The sequence below is a fragment of the Carica papaya genome, chromosome 6 (genome assembly GCF_054855325.1).
Source record: "Carica papaya isolate Zhongbai chromosome 6, ASM5485532v1, whole genome shotgun sequence".
NCBI lineage: Eukaryota > Viridiplantae > Streptophyta > Magnoliopsida > Brassicales > Caricaceae > Carica > Carica papaya.
The window spans coordinates 17709481-17722929 of NC_142314.1; the positions used below are offsets into that span (position 1 = coordinate 17709481).

At 36.3% G+C, this 13449-nt stretch overlaps 2 protein-coding genes and 1 non-coding gene across 3 annotated transcripts in view; 2 read left to right on the forward strand and 1 right to left on the reverse strand.

Moving 5' to 3' along the window:
- Window positions 1–893: 893 nt before the first annotated feature.
- Window positions 894–13449, reverse strand: part of ARC5 (P-loop containing nucleoside triphosphate hydrolases superfamily protein) — a 66848-nt gene continuing 54292 nt past the window's right edge. Inside the window, exon 18 of the mRNA XM_088222970.1 lies at window positions 894–1305. The gene's annotated coding sequence lies outside the window, so the exon portion shown is untranslated. The remainder of the gene's footprint in view (window positions 1306–13449) is intronic.
- On the forward strand, window positions 2116–6191 carry LOC110813655 (uncharacterized). The gene is made up of 4 exons (XM_088223335.1): window positions 2116–2681; window positions 3158–3274; window positions 3359–3446; window positions 5937–6191. The coding sequence occupies exons 1-4, from the start codon at window positions 2539–2541 to the stop codon at window positions 6189–6191; spliced, it is 603 nt and encodes a 200-aa protein (XP_088079461.1). The 5' UTR covers window positions 2116–2538.
- Window positions 3865–3971, forward strand: LOC148253358 (small nucleolar RNA snoR137). Its single transcript, XR_015812982.1, has one exon. It is a non-coding gene; the product is annotated as a small nucleolar RNA snoR137 (small nucleolar RNA).

A 13449-nucleotide genomic window follows, 5' to 3' on the forward strand; every position in this document is an offset into this window, starting at 1 on the left:
CCAGCTAACCCTAACTTATATGGCGTTCTATTAAATTTTTGTTATGACAAAGGCAATGAGCTTTATGGCCTAGACCGACAGTCTGACACAACTAAACTTGGAGTTCCAATTAATTGTGATCATATTTTACACAAGTGATTTAATTAAAAACTGAAATTATCAATTAACAAATAGCCTACAAAAGGAGAAAAATAATCATTTATATCAAATAAAATACATGTGCCTATATACATAGGAAAAACGATAATATCAAAAACCTACACTTTTACGTTTATATCAAATTGGACCATGCATTTTCAAGTGTAGTACCGTCCACCATCCATCATGCACCAATTGACCCGTCTGTTAAACTTTTTGTTAGTTTTAAGATCCTCCCATATTATGACTTATGGAAATAGAAAAATATTAATGTTTTGTTTTCAGGCTAACTTTAATTCAAAAGTCGTATATAATATATAAGAAATAATAATAAATTATTAAAATCTTATCAGCTCCATCATCTTACTCTATTTCCTCCTTGCACGCCAACAACAGCGCTCTTTTTTTTACTCTTATGCATCAGAGATGTGCTATGCTGACATAGCAAGATGTTAAAACTAATAAAAGTCTTTATCAGAATGGCTAATTTGGTGAAATATGATAATGCATTGTGCAAAATTTAATTGGGTACAAATGTTTAACTGCATGAAGATTTTAGATAATTTTAAAATTTCATTGACCCTATATTTAAAACAAAATTGGGTGAGACAATTTTTAATTTTTAACTAATCCAATGTGTCGAGAAAATAAATCCCTAATGTACACAATTTTAAAAAATAAAGAGTAAAATACTCAAAGATACAAGATTAATGTAGTTTGACAAAAATACATATATAAATAAGATGGAAAAAAAATTCTTATCATAATAAAAATTAAGAGTACATCACTAATATAATTATAAGTCTTTATATACATAAAGTACTAATGTTCTGTTCTAAAATATCTTCAAAATATACTGAAATATTTTCAAAATATATACAGAATATTTCTCACATTATATATAGAATATTTTCAAAATTAAATTACATTACACAATAAAACATTTGAAAGGTAACAGGGATTCGAAATGACATAACACTTTCCATGATCATGTAGATTATCCATGCACTTTCGGTGGCACTACTATCGGATTTAATAAATATACTGCAGTTTCCGTGACACTACTATCTGATTTAATATATGCCATTTCATTTCCTAGTCTTTTGTTTCTCTTCTTTAAGCAGCATTAAGTATTAGAGATATTTTCTTCATTATACTTGATAATATCTGCAAATAATTTTTTTATGTGTTAGAGGATATACATCACAAGATTGTGAGCAAAACAAAATGTCCCAATTTATAGAATTACATGTCATTATGTACCAGAGTGTATAAAATCAACATCTGACAGTAAATGTATTTAAAACTTTATGAGTAAAAATTAGTTTATGATTATCATAAACAATAAAATAACACATTAAGGACTGTGTCTAAACAAGAATTATGACAACCATAATGATTCCCACAAACCAACAACTTTGTAGGACTCCACTAAACCTATATCACCCGCATGTTTCTTGGAAAGGTTAGGCAAAGTCATTTTGTTAATGGGTTATGTTGACTGTTTGCAGCTCTAATGTGTTTTACTGTAATGCCATATTCCTTTCTTTTCACAAATTTACTATCAAATATTTGACCTCCATATGCTTAACCCATGTGATATAATCACAGTTAGCTGCGTACAACAATGATATCAATCACAAAACATCTCAAAGCCAAACCTATAAGTGAAAATAAAATATTTAATTTCTAATTATGACCCAAAATTTTAAGAAATTATTTACAGCCGCTAGTTCGAAAATATTTTGCAAACACATCCAATGTTTTTCCTTGAGACAGCAAAAAGTTTTCAAACAGATCCCTCCCACGGAAATTAATTCTTAGATGGAAGAAATACACAGATATAAGCCCCAAAACAGCCCAGTAAGCATTACAGAAACATGTATTTTAGTCAAGGCTGCTAATCTTTTGTATCCAGTCCAACTGAAAATTGAAATTTTATAGATCTCAAAATTGAAGTAATAAAGCTTAACCCATTGTTTGGATGATGAGTAATTAATGTACGGTATGATAATTTTATGATTTTGTTTTATTTGAATCCACTTCCAAATAGATAATATTATTATTAGATAGTATTTCATGGTAAATTTTTCCCTTTTTTACAGATTTTCAAAACACCGAATCGGTAATTTTTTATAATAAAATATTTTTCTTTAATTTTTACCCTTATGATATTTTATTAATTCTAAGTTTACCCTTAACCCAATTTTTTTTTCTTCACCACCCATTCTTTTCATCTTCAAAGCTGAAACCCATTTCTCCACCAAGGCCAAAACTGGTGTCGGGATCATGGATCTGCGCAAAGCGGGTGGTGGTGGATGCGAGGCACCACGTGCTTGGCTGACTGGCATCAATCATTGCTAAAGAGCTCTTAAACGGGCAAAAATTCGTCATGGTGAGATGCGAGGAGATATGCATGTCGGGAGGGCTTGTCCGCCAGAACATGAAGTACACGAGGTTTCTTCGCAAGCGCATGAACACCAAGCCCTCTCATGGCCTCATTCACTTCCGCTCCCCCGCCAACATCTTCTCGCGCACCATCTGTTAGTTTGTCTCTCCCTATCCTTGAATTTCCATTTTACCAATTTTATATCATTTGGTTGATATTGGAATATATTAACATTGTACTTTCATTCATTCTGTTGATTAAGTATTGTGAGCTATTGAATAATGATTGAGTGAACATTTTTCATCTATTAGGCAAATCTGCATTGGTTTGTGCTTATGATATTATCATATAAAAAATTGAGTTTGATTTTTTTTTTTTCGGATTTGTGTTGTTTCTTTTATTATAAATATCATTTTTTTCTTAATACATTACCTTTATTTTTTTGATCAAGTACTTATTTTACTAATCTATAGTTTATAACTGATCTGAGTTGGATATTTTTTAGCTGGTGAGTAACGTTATTGTTTCATAGCTATTAGTTGATAATGGGAACACTAATTTAGGATTCAACTTAATTTTAGCAAGGGAATTTTTGCATCTAATAGAGTTGTCTTGTATTTCTTGCTATAGAATGATTCCTTACAAGACAAAGCATGAAGCTGCTGCTCTTGCACGATTGAAGTCTTATGAGGGTGTTCCCCCTCCTTATGACAAGATGAAGAGGATGGTCATCTTTGAAGCTCTTAAGTGAGTTTCTCCGTATGTGGCCCTTCGCTTTATTGGGATTTTCTTATTTTTATTAGGTGAATGAACTCTTCCCCTATAATTTAGGGTATTGAGGCTTCAGAAGAGACACAAGTACTGTCTGCTAGGTCGCCTCTCATCTGAGGTTGGATGGAACCACTATGACACCATCAGAGTGAGTTCCCTTTCTTTTGTCTGTTATTCCATGCTTAATTTTCTTTCTAATTTGCTTTCGTGAAGGTTATTGTCCTATAGTATGATTCTATCCTTTCCTACTTTTTGTATAAAAGAATCTTCCTTTTTTTGATTTCTTTTTACTAGCATGCAAAAGTTAATTTCCTTATCATGTTTACAATCCTTCACTAGGTCATCTTGATTCTTCTTAAATTTGACAAAATCCCTTAGATAAAGCAATTTTTACATGTCAAATTGATATAGTGCAGCTTTATGAATTATCATCTCTTATCAAAAACTTTAAAAAATGCTTTGCAATTCTTGCAACCCTCCTATTGTTACTTCTTACTAGTGAACTCTCAAAATGTGAAAGTTGATGCCTTCAAAAAATTCTTTGCAAATCTCGCAACCCTCCTATTGTTGCTTCTTACTGGTGAACTCTATTAATTTAAAAGTGGATGATGTTCATGTTTCCGAAGCATAAATAAATTTGACTAGCATTAAACACCACCATGCTATTCTCTGTTATTGTTGTAACATCCCAAATACTAATTAAAACATAAAAATGTCAGATACAGGAATAGATACGAGTGCATATAAGATTAATGTATGCAGCGGAATAAAATATCTACGAAAGATGGATTCATCAGAGTGCGAAACAAAACATGCACTCTAAACGATTCACGGATCCACGAGATCCTTAAAGGTTTCAAGGGATAGGTCAACGATCTGTTCCTCACTATCATCCTCATTTGAAGGGGCATAGAAATGAGTGAGTTTCACATACTCAGCAAAGAAAATAGTATTTAAACATCACTAAGATTTTAAAAGTAATTTAAAACTTAAATAAAATACCATAATTATTTACCATCGGAAATTATGTCAGGGCTCTATTTCAATAATTATGAAAATAATTTACTTTATTAAAGAAAACATCATGTCATGTCATGTCAAGAAGGATCAACATTAGAGTAGAGGTGAGGCGATATTTCAACTCAGCAAAACTTTCTTCACCTTCATAATCCCAAATAAAAGGAACACTTTTCTTAGTGAAACGGGTCAACGGAATTGCAATCTTGGAAAATCCATCAATAAATTGCCGATAATAGCCAGCCAAACCAAGGAAACTACATACCTCAACGACATTCGTTGGCGAACTTCAATTAATCACAGTTTCAACCTTGAATGGATTCATAAAAACTCTTTTATCAGAATAAATGACCAAGGAAAGAGACTCGATCCAACTAAAAAGAGCATTTGTTGAAATTTGCATACAAATAATTTCGGTAGAGGGTTTTTAATACTCAAGACAAGTGATCTGCGTGTTCTTTGTGGCTCCTAGAGTACACCAGGATGTTATCATTGAATATGATGACATATTGATCTAGTGCATGCCAAAAAACCCTATTCATAAGATCCATGAATCTTATGAATAGGGTGACTTAGGGATGTCTTCTTCCTTTACTCTTAACTGGTAGTACCCCAATCTGATATCAATCTTCGAGAAAACTGTAGCACCTTACAATTGATCAAAGAGATCATCAATACAGGATAAAGGATACTTACTTTTCACCATCACTTAGTTGAGCTCTCTGTAGTCAATACACAATTGGAGGAAATTGTCCTTCTTCTTTATAAATAACACCGAGACACCCCAAGGGGAATGGCTAGGGCGAATAAATATTTGCCCAAGAAGCTTAGAGAGCTAGTGCTCAAGTTCAAACGACTCATGCGATAAGCAGGAGTTGAGATTAGTTGAGTTCTGGGAAGCAGATCGATAGAAAATTTTATCTCCCGTGGGGGAGCTAGACCAAGTAGCTCCTCTGAAAACACATCCAATAGTAGATATTATATATACGGCGAGATCGACATCCATATTCCTATTTATTCAAAGATTAGCAAAATAGCAAAACAAAATTCATAAAAAATTTTGGTGAAAGAAGAGTTATAATCTTACTTTCACAGTTAATGATTGCTCTATATTTCTCTAAGCAATCCATATCTAAGATAACATCAAATCTTGAAAAATCTAAGAGTATAAGATCTGCTAACAATTCTATTTCTGAATCTTTTATTTTACAATTTTTATTCACATAATGAATTTCTAAAAGACCTCTAAAGGGAGTCTCTACTTAGGGAGTCTCTACTGCTAAATACCTCATTTAAAGGTTCAGCCTTAATATCTAATTTACAAATAAAAGAACAAGAAATAAATGAGTGGGTGGGTACCTGTATCAATCAGAGCTCAAGCAGTAGTGTTATGGATAGAAAGCATACCCTGAATAATAACAAGAATGGTGAGGGCACCAAACTTATCAAGGTGGTACACACGACCTTGGGCTACTAGTCTAGCTATGTCATTCGACCGCTGGAGAGTCTTTCACGAAGTACTGAGTGCTTCCACACTTATAGGAGGCGTTGTTCAAATGTCGACAGGGTTGGTCACCATGCAAGTGTCCACAATGTTGACATGGTTGAGTAGGTCATGCAGGTGTTCAGTAGGTGGAGGCATAGCAGGAGGAGCAACTCGGGGTCGTTTATCAAGGTGGCTACTAACTGGGTCAGCCAGTCTTCTTCTTGGTTGTTGAGGTTGGTCTTGCTATTGTTGGGTACGAAGTCGAGCAATGCATTGGTCCCGGACCAAGATAAGATCTTCAGTCAACTAGGCATGTTCCAACAACTCATCATAAGAGTTGGATCTCAGCATCACGACTCGATCGTAAATATCAGCATAAAGGCTCTTTAAAAATTTTCTAATCTTACGACTCTTAGAGGTGATCATTAGTGAGGTGGACCTAAACAGCTGGATAAATCGGGCTGCATACTGGGCAACCGTCATATTTTTCTAGCAAAGGTCTTGAAATTCCTCTTCTTTCTTTTTCTGAACATAGACAGGAAAAATATTTTCTAAGAAAGCATCCATGAAAACATCCCAAGTGGTAAGGGTAAGTAAGACTTCTTTCTTAAGCTACCACCAGTGTTCGACTTCTCTGGTTAACATGTATACTGCTAGGGGAACCTTTTGTTCTTCAGTCAAGTGTAAGACAGAGAAAAGTTTCTCTATATGCAGGATCTAGGCTTCAGCTTCTAAAGGGTCGCAACCTCCTTCAAATTAGAATAGGTTAAGTTTCCTAAACTCAACTATGTTATGGGAGATACATCTCTCGGCTGGACGATAGTTAGGGGCAGGAGGGTGTTGGCAATGATTTGCTTGGGTTTGGCCTACAGCTGCGATTAGACCCTGGATGGCTTGGAAAAACTCAACAAATTCCTGGTCGGATGATCCTGAGCCTCAGGTCTCTCAATTTATTCAACAGAGGGTCTTCCTCGCGTCATTCTTACAAAAAAAAAAGGAAGACATGAGTTGGTAGTTTAGTTTTTGAAAAGAAGAAATATCCTAAGTATTCTAGAGTGGTTTTTTAACAACCTCAATTATAAGGGATTATTTTACGTAACTACTATGATACCCTTTGTGACATCCCGAATACTAATTAAAACATAAGAGTGTCAAATACAAAAACATATACGAGTGCACATAAGATTAATGTATACAGTGGAATAAACTATTACAATCTCTTCTAAAATAATAATAGAGTTCTCATTCTCACGATAATGAGGCGAAAACAAAATTAACTACAAGATTCTACAAAAGATGAATTCATAAGAGTACAGGACAAAACATGCACTCGTAACGGTTCACGGATCCATGGGATTCTCGAAGGTTTCAAATGGTAGGTCAACGATCGGTTTCTTACTTCGTCCTCATTTGAGGAAAAATGAAAATAGGTGAATTCCACATATTCAATAAGAAAAATAATATTTAAATAACATCACTAAAATTTTAAAAGTAATTTAAAACTTTAGTAAAATACCATAATTACTTACAATCAAGACTCGTGTTAGGGCTCCATTTCAATAATTATAAAAATAACTTACTTTATTAAAGAAAATATCATGTCAAGTCATATCATAATCATATTATGTTAATCAAATTAATCCTGACCATGTTTCATTATTTGCCAAGGTTCTTATTCATCTACCATATATGTTTATCTTCTACTTTGGATCTATCAAGGCTTCTTGTCAATTCCGTTGAATAAAAACAAAAAACAACAAAGCACAGAGACTCTATAGGCAGGAGATAGTGAATCATATAAGACAATGTTAGATAAAAAGGTGTTTAGTGCAAAACAAATCCCTTCTCTAAAAGAAATAGGAACATCAAGATCATCAATAAAGGAATATATGTTAAGAGGATAGAGAGTAAGAAAATGGACTTAGCAGTAGTTTCTTCAAGAGCTTAATCAATATCGGCATCTGACTTCGTAGACTCTCCTCCAATTGACTTGTGTCCAAAGGAATAAGTTCCTGGATCACCCCTATCTAGCTATCCTAAAGATCATTTGGGTTATCACCATTATCACTTGGAACCACCTGCCTACTCTCTCCCTGAAGAGATGACTAGGGTAGAGGGAAATCATTGAGATTTTCAGGAAGTGATATTCCTGATAACAAAAGAAAAAAAAAATTCTAATCGGAAAATGATAATGTTTATAGTCTTAGGAGATATTCACTAAGTACGAATGTGTATTTTTATATAATCAAGATAAAATGTAACCTAGTTAAATACTTATATATGCAATTAATTGCATATTTCCTTTAATTACTTTAAGAATGTGTATACATGAGGCCCTCTAATTCAATAATGATACAATATTTATTCTTCCGCATGATAATAGAGTTACAAGAAAAATATTCTAACTTTTTCCAAAAACCATATATTGGCCTTTAGTACCAAAAGACAAAAAAAAATTCTAAACTCACATCCTACCTTATAGTTACCTTCATCAGTACTAACCCGCTTTTATAGCCGAAAAAAAACCAGATTATGATCCAAAAAAAGTTTATGAATCCAAGTGGTGCTGAAAATGAGGCAAGCTTTGAGAACTCTTTACCTTGTAATATAAATATACCTATTGCACTCAGAAAAGAAATGAAAGAATAGACTAAGCATCCATTTTACTCGATCTTATATTTTGTGTCATTTAAAAAATATTTTTCATTACATAAAAACGTCTGATGAGCTTAAATACAGTACCTTATACACTATATGAGACTTTAACTAGTGAAGAAAGAGAAAATGCACGAAAATTTAAAATGCAGTCTCTGAAGATGAATCAAATATGGAAAATGATGGACCTACCAAAGGAAAAAAACCAGTAGGGTGTAAGTGGGTATTCACTATTATGTATAAACCTAGTGGATCTATAGAGAAATATGTAGAAAATGTAAAAAATAACTGTTATTCTAGAAGAAAAACAACTGTCATCTCCTTTGTCCTTTCTTGTGTACCGTAGAAAGGAGAATAACAGAATTGGTGGTGTGTCACTTACACCAATTCTGAATATTCCCTGACCCCACAAAATCTGGTTCTGGTACAGAAAAGTTGTTATTCATTTGTGTATAAATATGCTCATTTGAAGCTGTAAAATGCAAGCAGAAAATAGAGAAAAAACTTCTCTCAAAATAGCTTCATAATTTCTTTATGGTATCATAGCTTCTTCGGTTCTGATTCCGCATTCGACTCCCCCTGTTCCAACATAATACAACAAGTGTTATGGCTTCTGGAGATACATCGTCCTCATCTTCACCTGAGGTATCTTCAGGACCTCTCTTTTCTTTAGCAATCACGCACGGCCTCGGAGAGCAAGCCTCTTCACAGATTACGGGCCACAAGCTGACTAAAAACAATTATCTACAGTGGTCCTCTTCTGTGTTGCTTTTTATCCGAGGCAAGGGTAAAGAGGAATATATCACCGAAGAAACAACACCACCACTCACCACTGATCCAAATGCGAAGACATGGAAAATGGAGAACAGCCTCGTCATGTCTTGGTTCGTCACCTCAATGACGTCGGAAATAGGAGAAAATTTCCTCCTATACGAAACTGCTCACGACATTTGGACTTTTACCAAAGAATTTTATTCCTCCAAAGACAATACTGCAGCTGTGTTTGAAGTGGAAACAGCCCTCCACGACCTCCACTAGGGCAACTCCACCGTGACACAATATTACAATATTCTTACGCGAAGCTGGCAGCGGCTTGACGCGTTTGAAGAGGTGAAATGGGTCTCCCCTGAAGATGCCAGAACCTACCAGAACTTGGTTGAACGAAAGAAGATGTTTAAATTTCTGCTAGGTCAAAATCCCTACCTTGACAATGTAAGAGGATGCATTCTAGGTCAAAAGCCTCTGCCCAGCATTCGCGAAGCCTTCTAAGAAGTCATAAAAGATGAGAGCCGAAAGAAAATTATGATGGGTGAGGGTCGTGTTGTAGCAGGGTCATATGAGAATGCATCGACTCTAATGACGCATTCTGAGAGTCGCAGGAAAAAGAGCAGACTATTTTGTGATTACTGCAAAAAGTCTGACCACGTACGCGACCGTTACTGGCACTTCATGGCAAACCACCCGACCATCGTCCTCTGAAATCTGAAAGCTCCATAGAATCACGAAGTAACGCAGCTGTAGTCACAGCAACAAATGAAGAAGGATCTGAGTCCACCTCAAGTTCTAGAAATGACCATTTTACACCAAGGCAACTTGATATTCTCCAAAAGACCATTCAAAAATTGTTATCCCAAGGTTCAGCTAATATAACAATCACTCAAAAAGATAATAATCCTCAGGTACTCTATTTTACAGCATGTTCTACAGGTGAACAAGCATGGATAGTTGATTTCAGTACAACCAACCATATGACTAGTAATGTTTCTCTGTTTAAAGATTACCGTCCTTGCAGTGAGTATTTCACCATTAGGGTTGCGGATGGAACTGTATCTAGAGTAGTTGGTATTGGCTCAATTGTCATGTCACCCTTAATTGTTCTGAAATCGATTTTTTTTGTTCCAAATTTAGCATATAATTTACTATCAGTTCAGAAACTGACTACTAATCTCAACTGTGTTGCTATATTTAGTTCAACTTTGTGTGAATTTCAGGACTCAAACTTGGGGAAGATGATTGGTAGTGCTAGAGTGCATATCGGACTCTACCTCCTCGGTACTAAACCTTCTAATAGACAAGCTCCAAATATAGTATGTACTGGTTATATTTTTGTTACTAGTACTTGTTACCATGAAATCATGTTATGGCATTCCTGCTTGGGACATCCAAACTTTTTGTATTTAAAGAAAATGTTTCTGTCATTGTTCACTAATAAAGACCCTTTATTATATCGATATGAAACTTGTCAACTTTCTAAGCATGTTCGGAATACTTTTTCTAATCTCAAATATACGTCATTTAAACCATTTTTCTTAATTCACAGTGATGTTTGGGGACCTTCCCGACTCACTGACATATCCGAAAATAAGTGGTTTGTATCCTTCATTGATGATCACACAAGGATCACTTGGGTATTCCTTATGAAAATGAATTCAGAAGTAAGAGCCATATTTCAAAATTTTTACAAAATGATCAAAACCCAATTTGGCACAATAATACAAGTGTTAAGATTTGATAATGCTTGTGAATATTTTACATCGACCCTTAATAGTTATTTTGCTGAAAATGGTATAATTCATCAGAGTTCATGCATCTATTCTCCTCAGCAGAATAGTGTTGCTAAGAGAAAAAATAAACACATTCTGAAAGTCACCAGGTCCATTATGTTTGCTATGAATGTACCAAAACATTTTTGGGGGGAAGCCTTACTCACAGCCACTTACTTGATAAACAGAATGTCTTCCTGAGTCCTCAAGTACCAAACCCTATTTAATCTTCTCTCAGGCTGTATCCTAAATTCCCTAACACTAAAGGTCTTTAGCTACTCCGCATATATTCATGTCCACTCACACATTCTAGGTAAACCTGATCCTAGAGCCCTTAAATACATTTTTGTAGGTTATTCTCCTCATCAAAAAGGACACAAATGCTTCTTTTCGGATACTGTCGATTCTATCACACCATGGATGCCACCTTTTTTGAAGATAAACTATTTTATCCCAAAAACAACATTCAGGGGGAGAAACATACTCATAAATGTCACATTTGGGAAGCTACCATTTCTTCACCACTTATCCACACACACCAGATATCACCACATAAAATGAGTCCAAACCAGAAAGTACATTACCTACAACAAAGGAGTTACGCGCCTATACTAGGAGGAACAAGGCTCAGAAAGGTAGTGTTCCAGTAGGGACTGAGCTCTGCCATGACTCGACTCCGCCTTTGACCGTCCTGGACCCGACTGGTAAGACTATTACTACTGATGATGATTTGCCTATTGCCTTGAGAAAAGGAACCAGATTCTGTACTAACCACCCCATACAGGATTATTTGTCATTCGGTAATCTGTCTACAGAATATCATGCTTTTGTAAGCAAACTAGATGAGAGCTCACCTGAGCCTGAGACAGTTCATGAGGCACTCAGAATTCTAGAATGGCGAGCAGCTATCCAGGAAGAAATGAGAGCTCTTGAAAAGAATGAGATATGGGAAATTGACAGAGTTGCCTCCTGACAAGCATCAGGTAGGATCTAAATGGGTTTTCACAACTAAATATAATCCTAATGGCAGTATAGACAGACACAAAGCCCGTCTAGTGGCAAAGCGGCTCATACAATCGTATGTAGTAGACCATCAAGAGACTTTCGCTCCTGTAGCCAAGCACAACATGATACGGATCTTGTTTTTTCTTACAGTAAATCTAGACTGGCCTTTGTTCCAATTAGATGTGAAAAATATTTTCCTTAATGGAGATTTGGAGGAGAAAGTGTACATGGACATCCCTCCGGGTTTTGTGACAAGCAACAACTCTCATAAGGTATACAGACTCAGAAAGGCACTCTATGGACTCAAGTAATCTCTGAAGGCATGGTTTGGAAGATTCACAAGAGCTGTCAAGCAAGTGGGATATGAGTAATGTTAGTCAGATCACACTTTATTTGTCAAACACTGCGACTTGGGTAAGAAGTCTATCTTAACAGTTTATGTTGATGATATTATAATTATAGGGGACAATGGGGAAGAAATTCATAAATTAAAAAAGTTCCTGCCCAAAGAATTTGAGATAAAAGACCTAGGAATACTCAGATATTTTCTAGGCATGGAGATTGAACGATCAAAGAAGGAAATTTTCGTGGCTTAATGGAAATATGTACTTGATCTCCTAAAGGAGACCGAAATGCTCGGCTGTAAGTCTGCAGACACACCTATGAATTTTACTGCGATTTGATATTTTGCTCCGGTCAACCTGTAGAGAAAAGGACGGTGATCATAGTGGTGTAAAAATTGCATCGAACGGAAACCGGAAAAGGCCTCATCGGAGGCAAAAATTGAGGGAAGCCGCAGCGGCGCCGCTGGACTTCGGCGGTGTTTTTCGGCCGATATGCCGGTGGTTTCGCTCTGATTTGGCCATAGGCGGATTCAGCATCGAAAAACGAGCCAATGGGAGAAAGTTTACCTCGTTTGGCGGTCAGAAAACCCTCCGGTGCGGCGGTGGGTGGCGGCGGCCGGCTCCTCTAGTGACTGGTTCTTCTTCTCCAGCGAGGGTACAAGCAACTAGGGTTTGGGGTCGGGTGTGGGTGCGGTTATTTATAACCTTCCCCTTTTAATCTTAGCCGTTCATCACAATTTAATCTGGGTCGTCCGATCGCTATTAAAATGGGAATAAATCTGGGCCATCCATCAGGATGCGATCTGGGCCGTCCGTGCGTGATTCAATCTGGACCATCCGCACATGTGAGATCTGGGTCGTCCGTGCGCGTGAGATCTGGGCCGTCCGCACGCGTGAGATCTGGACCGTTCGATTGCGTGCACGCGGATCGCCCACGTGGCTCTGTCCCGCGTGGCCTCCCGTGTCAGCTTCCTTGCCACGCGGCGTGTTCTGATTGGCCGGGGCTGCTGATTGGGCTGCTGACGTAGCTGCAGACGTGACAAACTTTCTTAAATTGCGTTTTGACCCCCGGTTTCCGATTTTCTTTTCAAAAACACCCCC

Coding starts and splice junctions, on each gene's coding strand:
- LOC110813655 (XM_088223335.1), top strand. CDS start 2,539: ATGCGAGGAGATATGCATGTCGGGAGGGCTTGTCCGCCAGAACATGAA. Junction 3,275..3,358: donor GTCATCTTTGAAGCTCTTAA/GTGAGTTTCTCC, acceptor CCTATAATTTAG/GGTATTGAGGCTTCAGAAGA. Junction 3,447..5,936: donor ACCACTATGACACCATCAGA/GTGAGTTCCCTT, acceptor TAGGTCATGCAG/GTGTTCAGTAGGTGGAGGCA.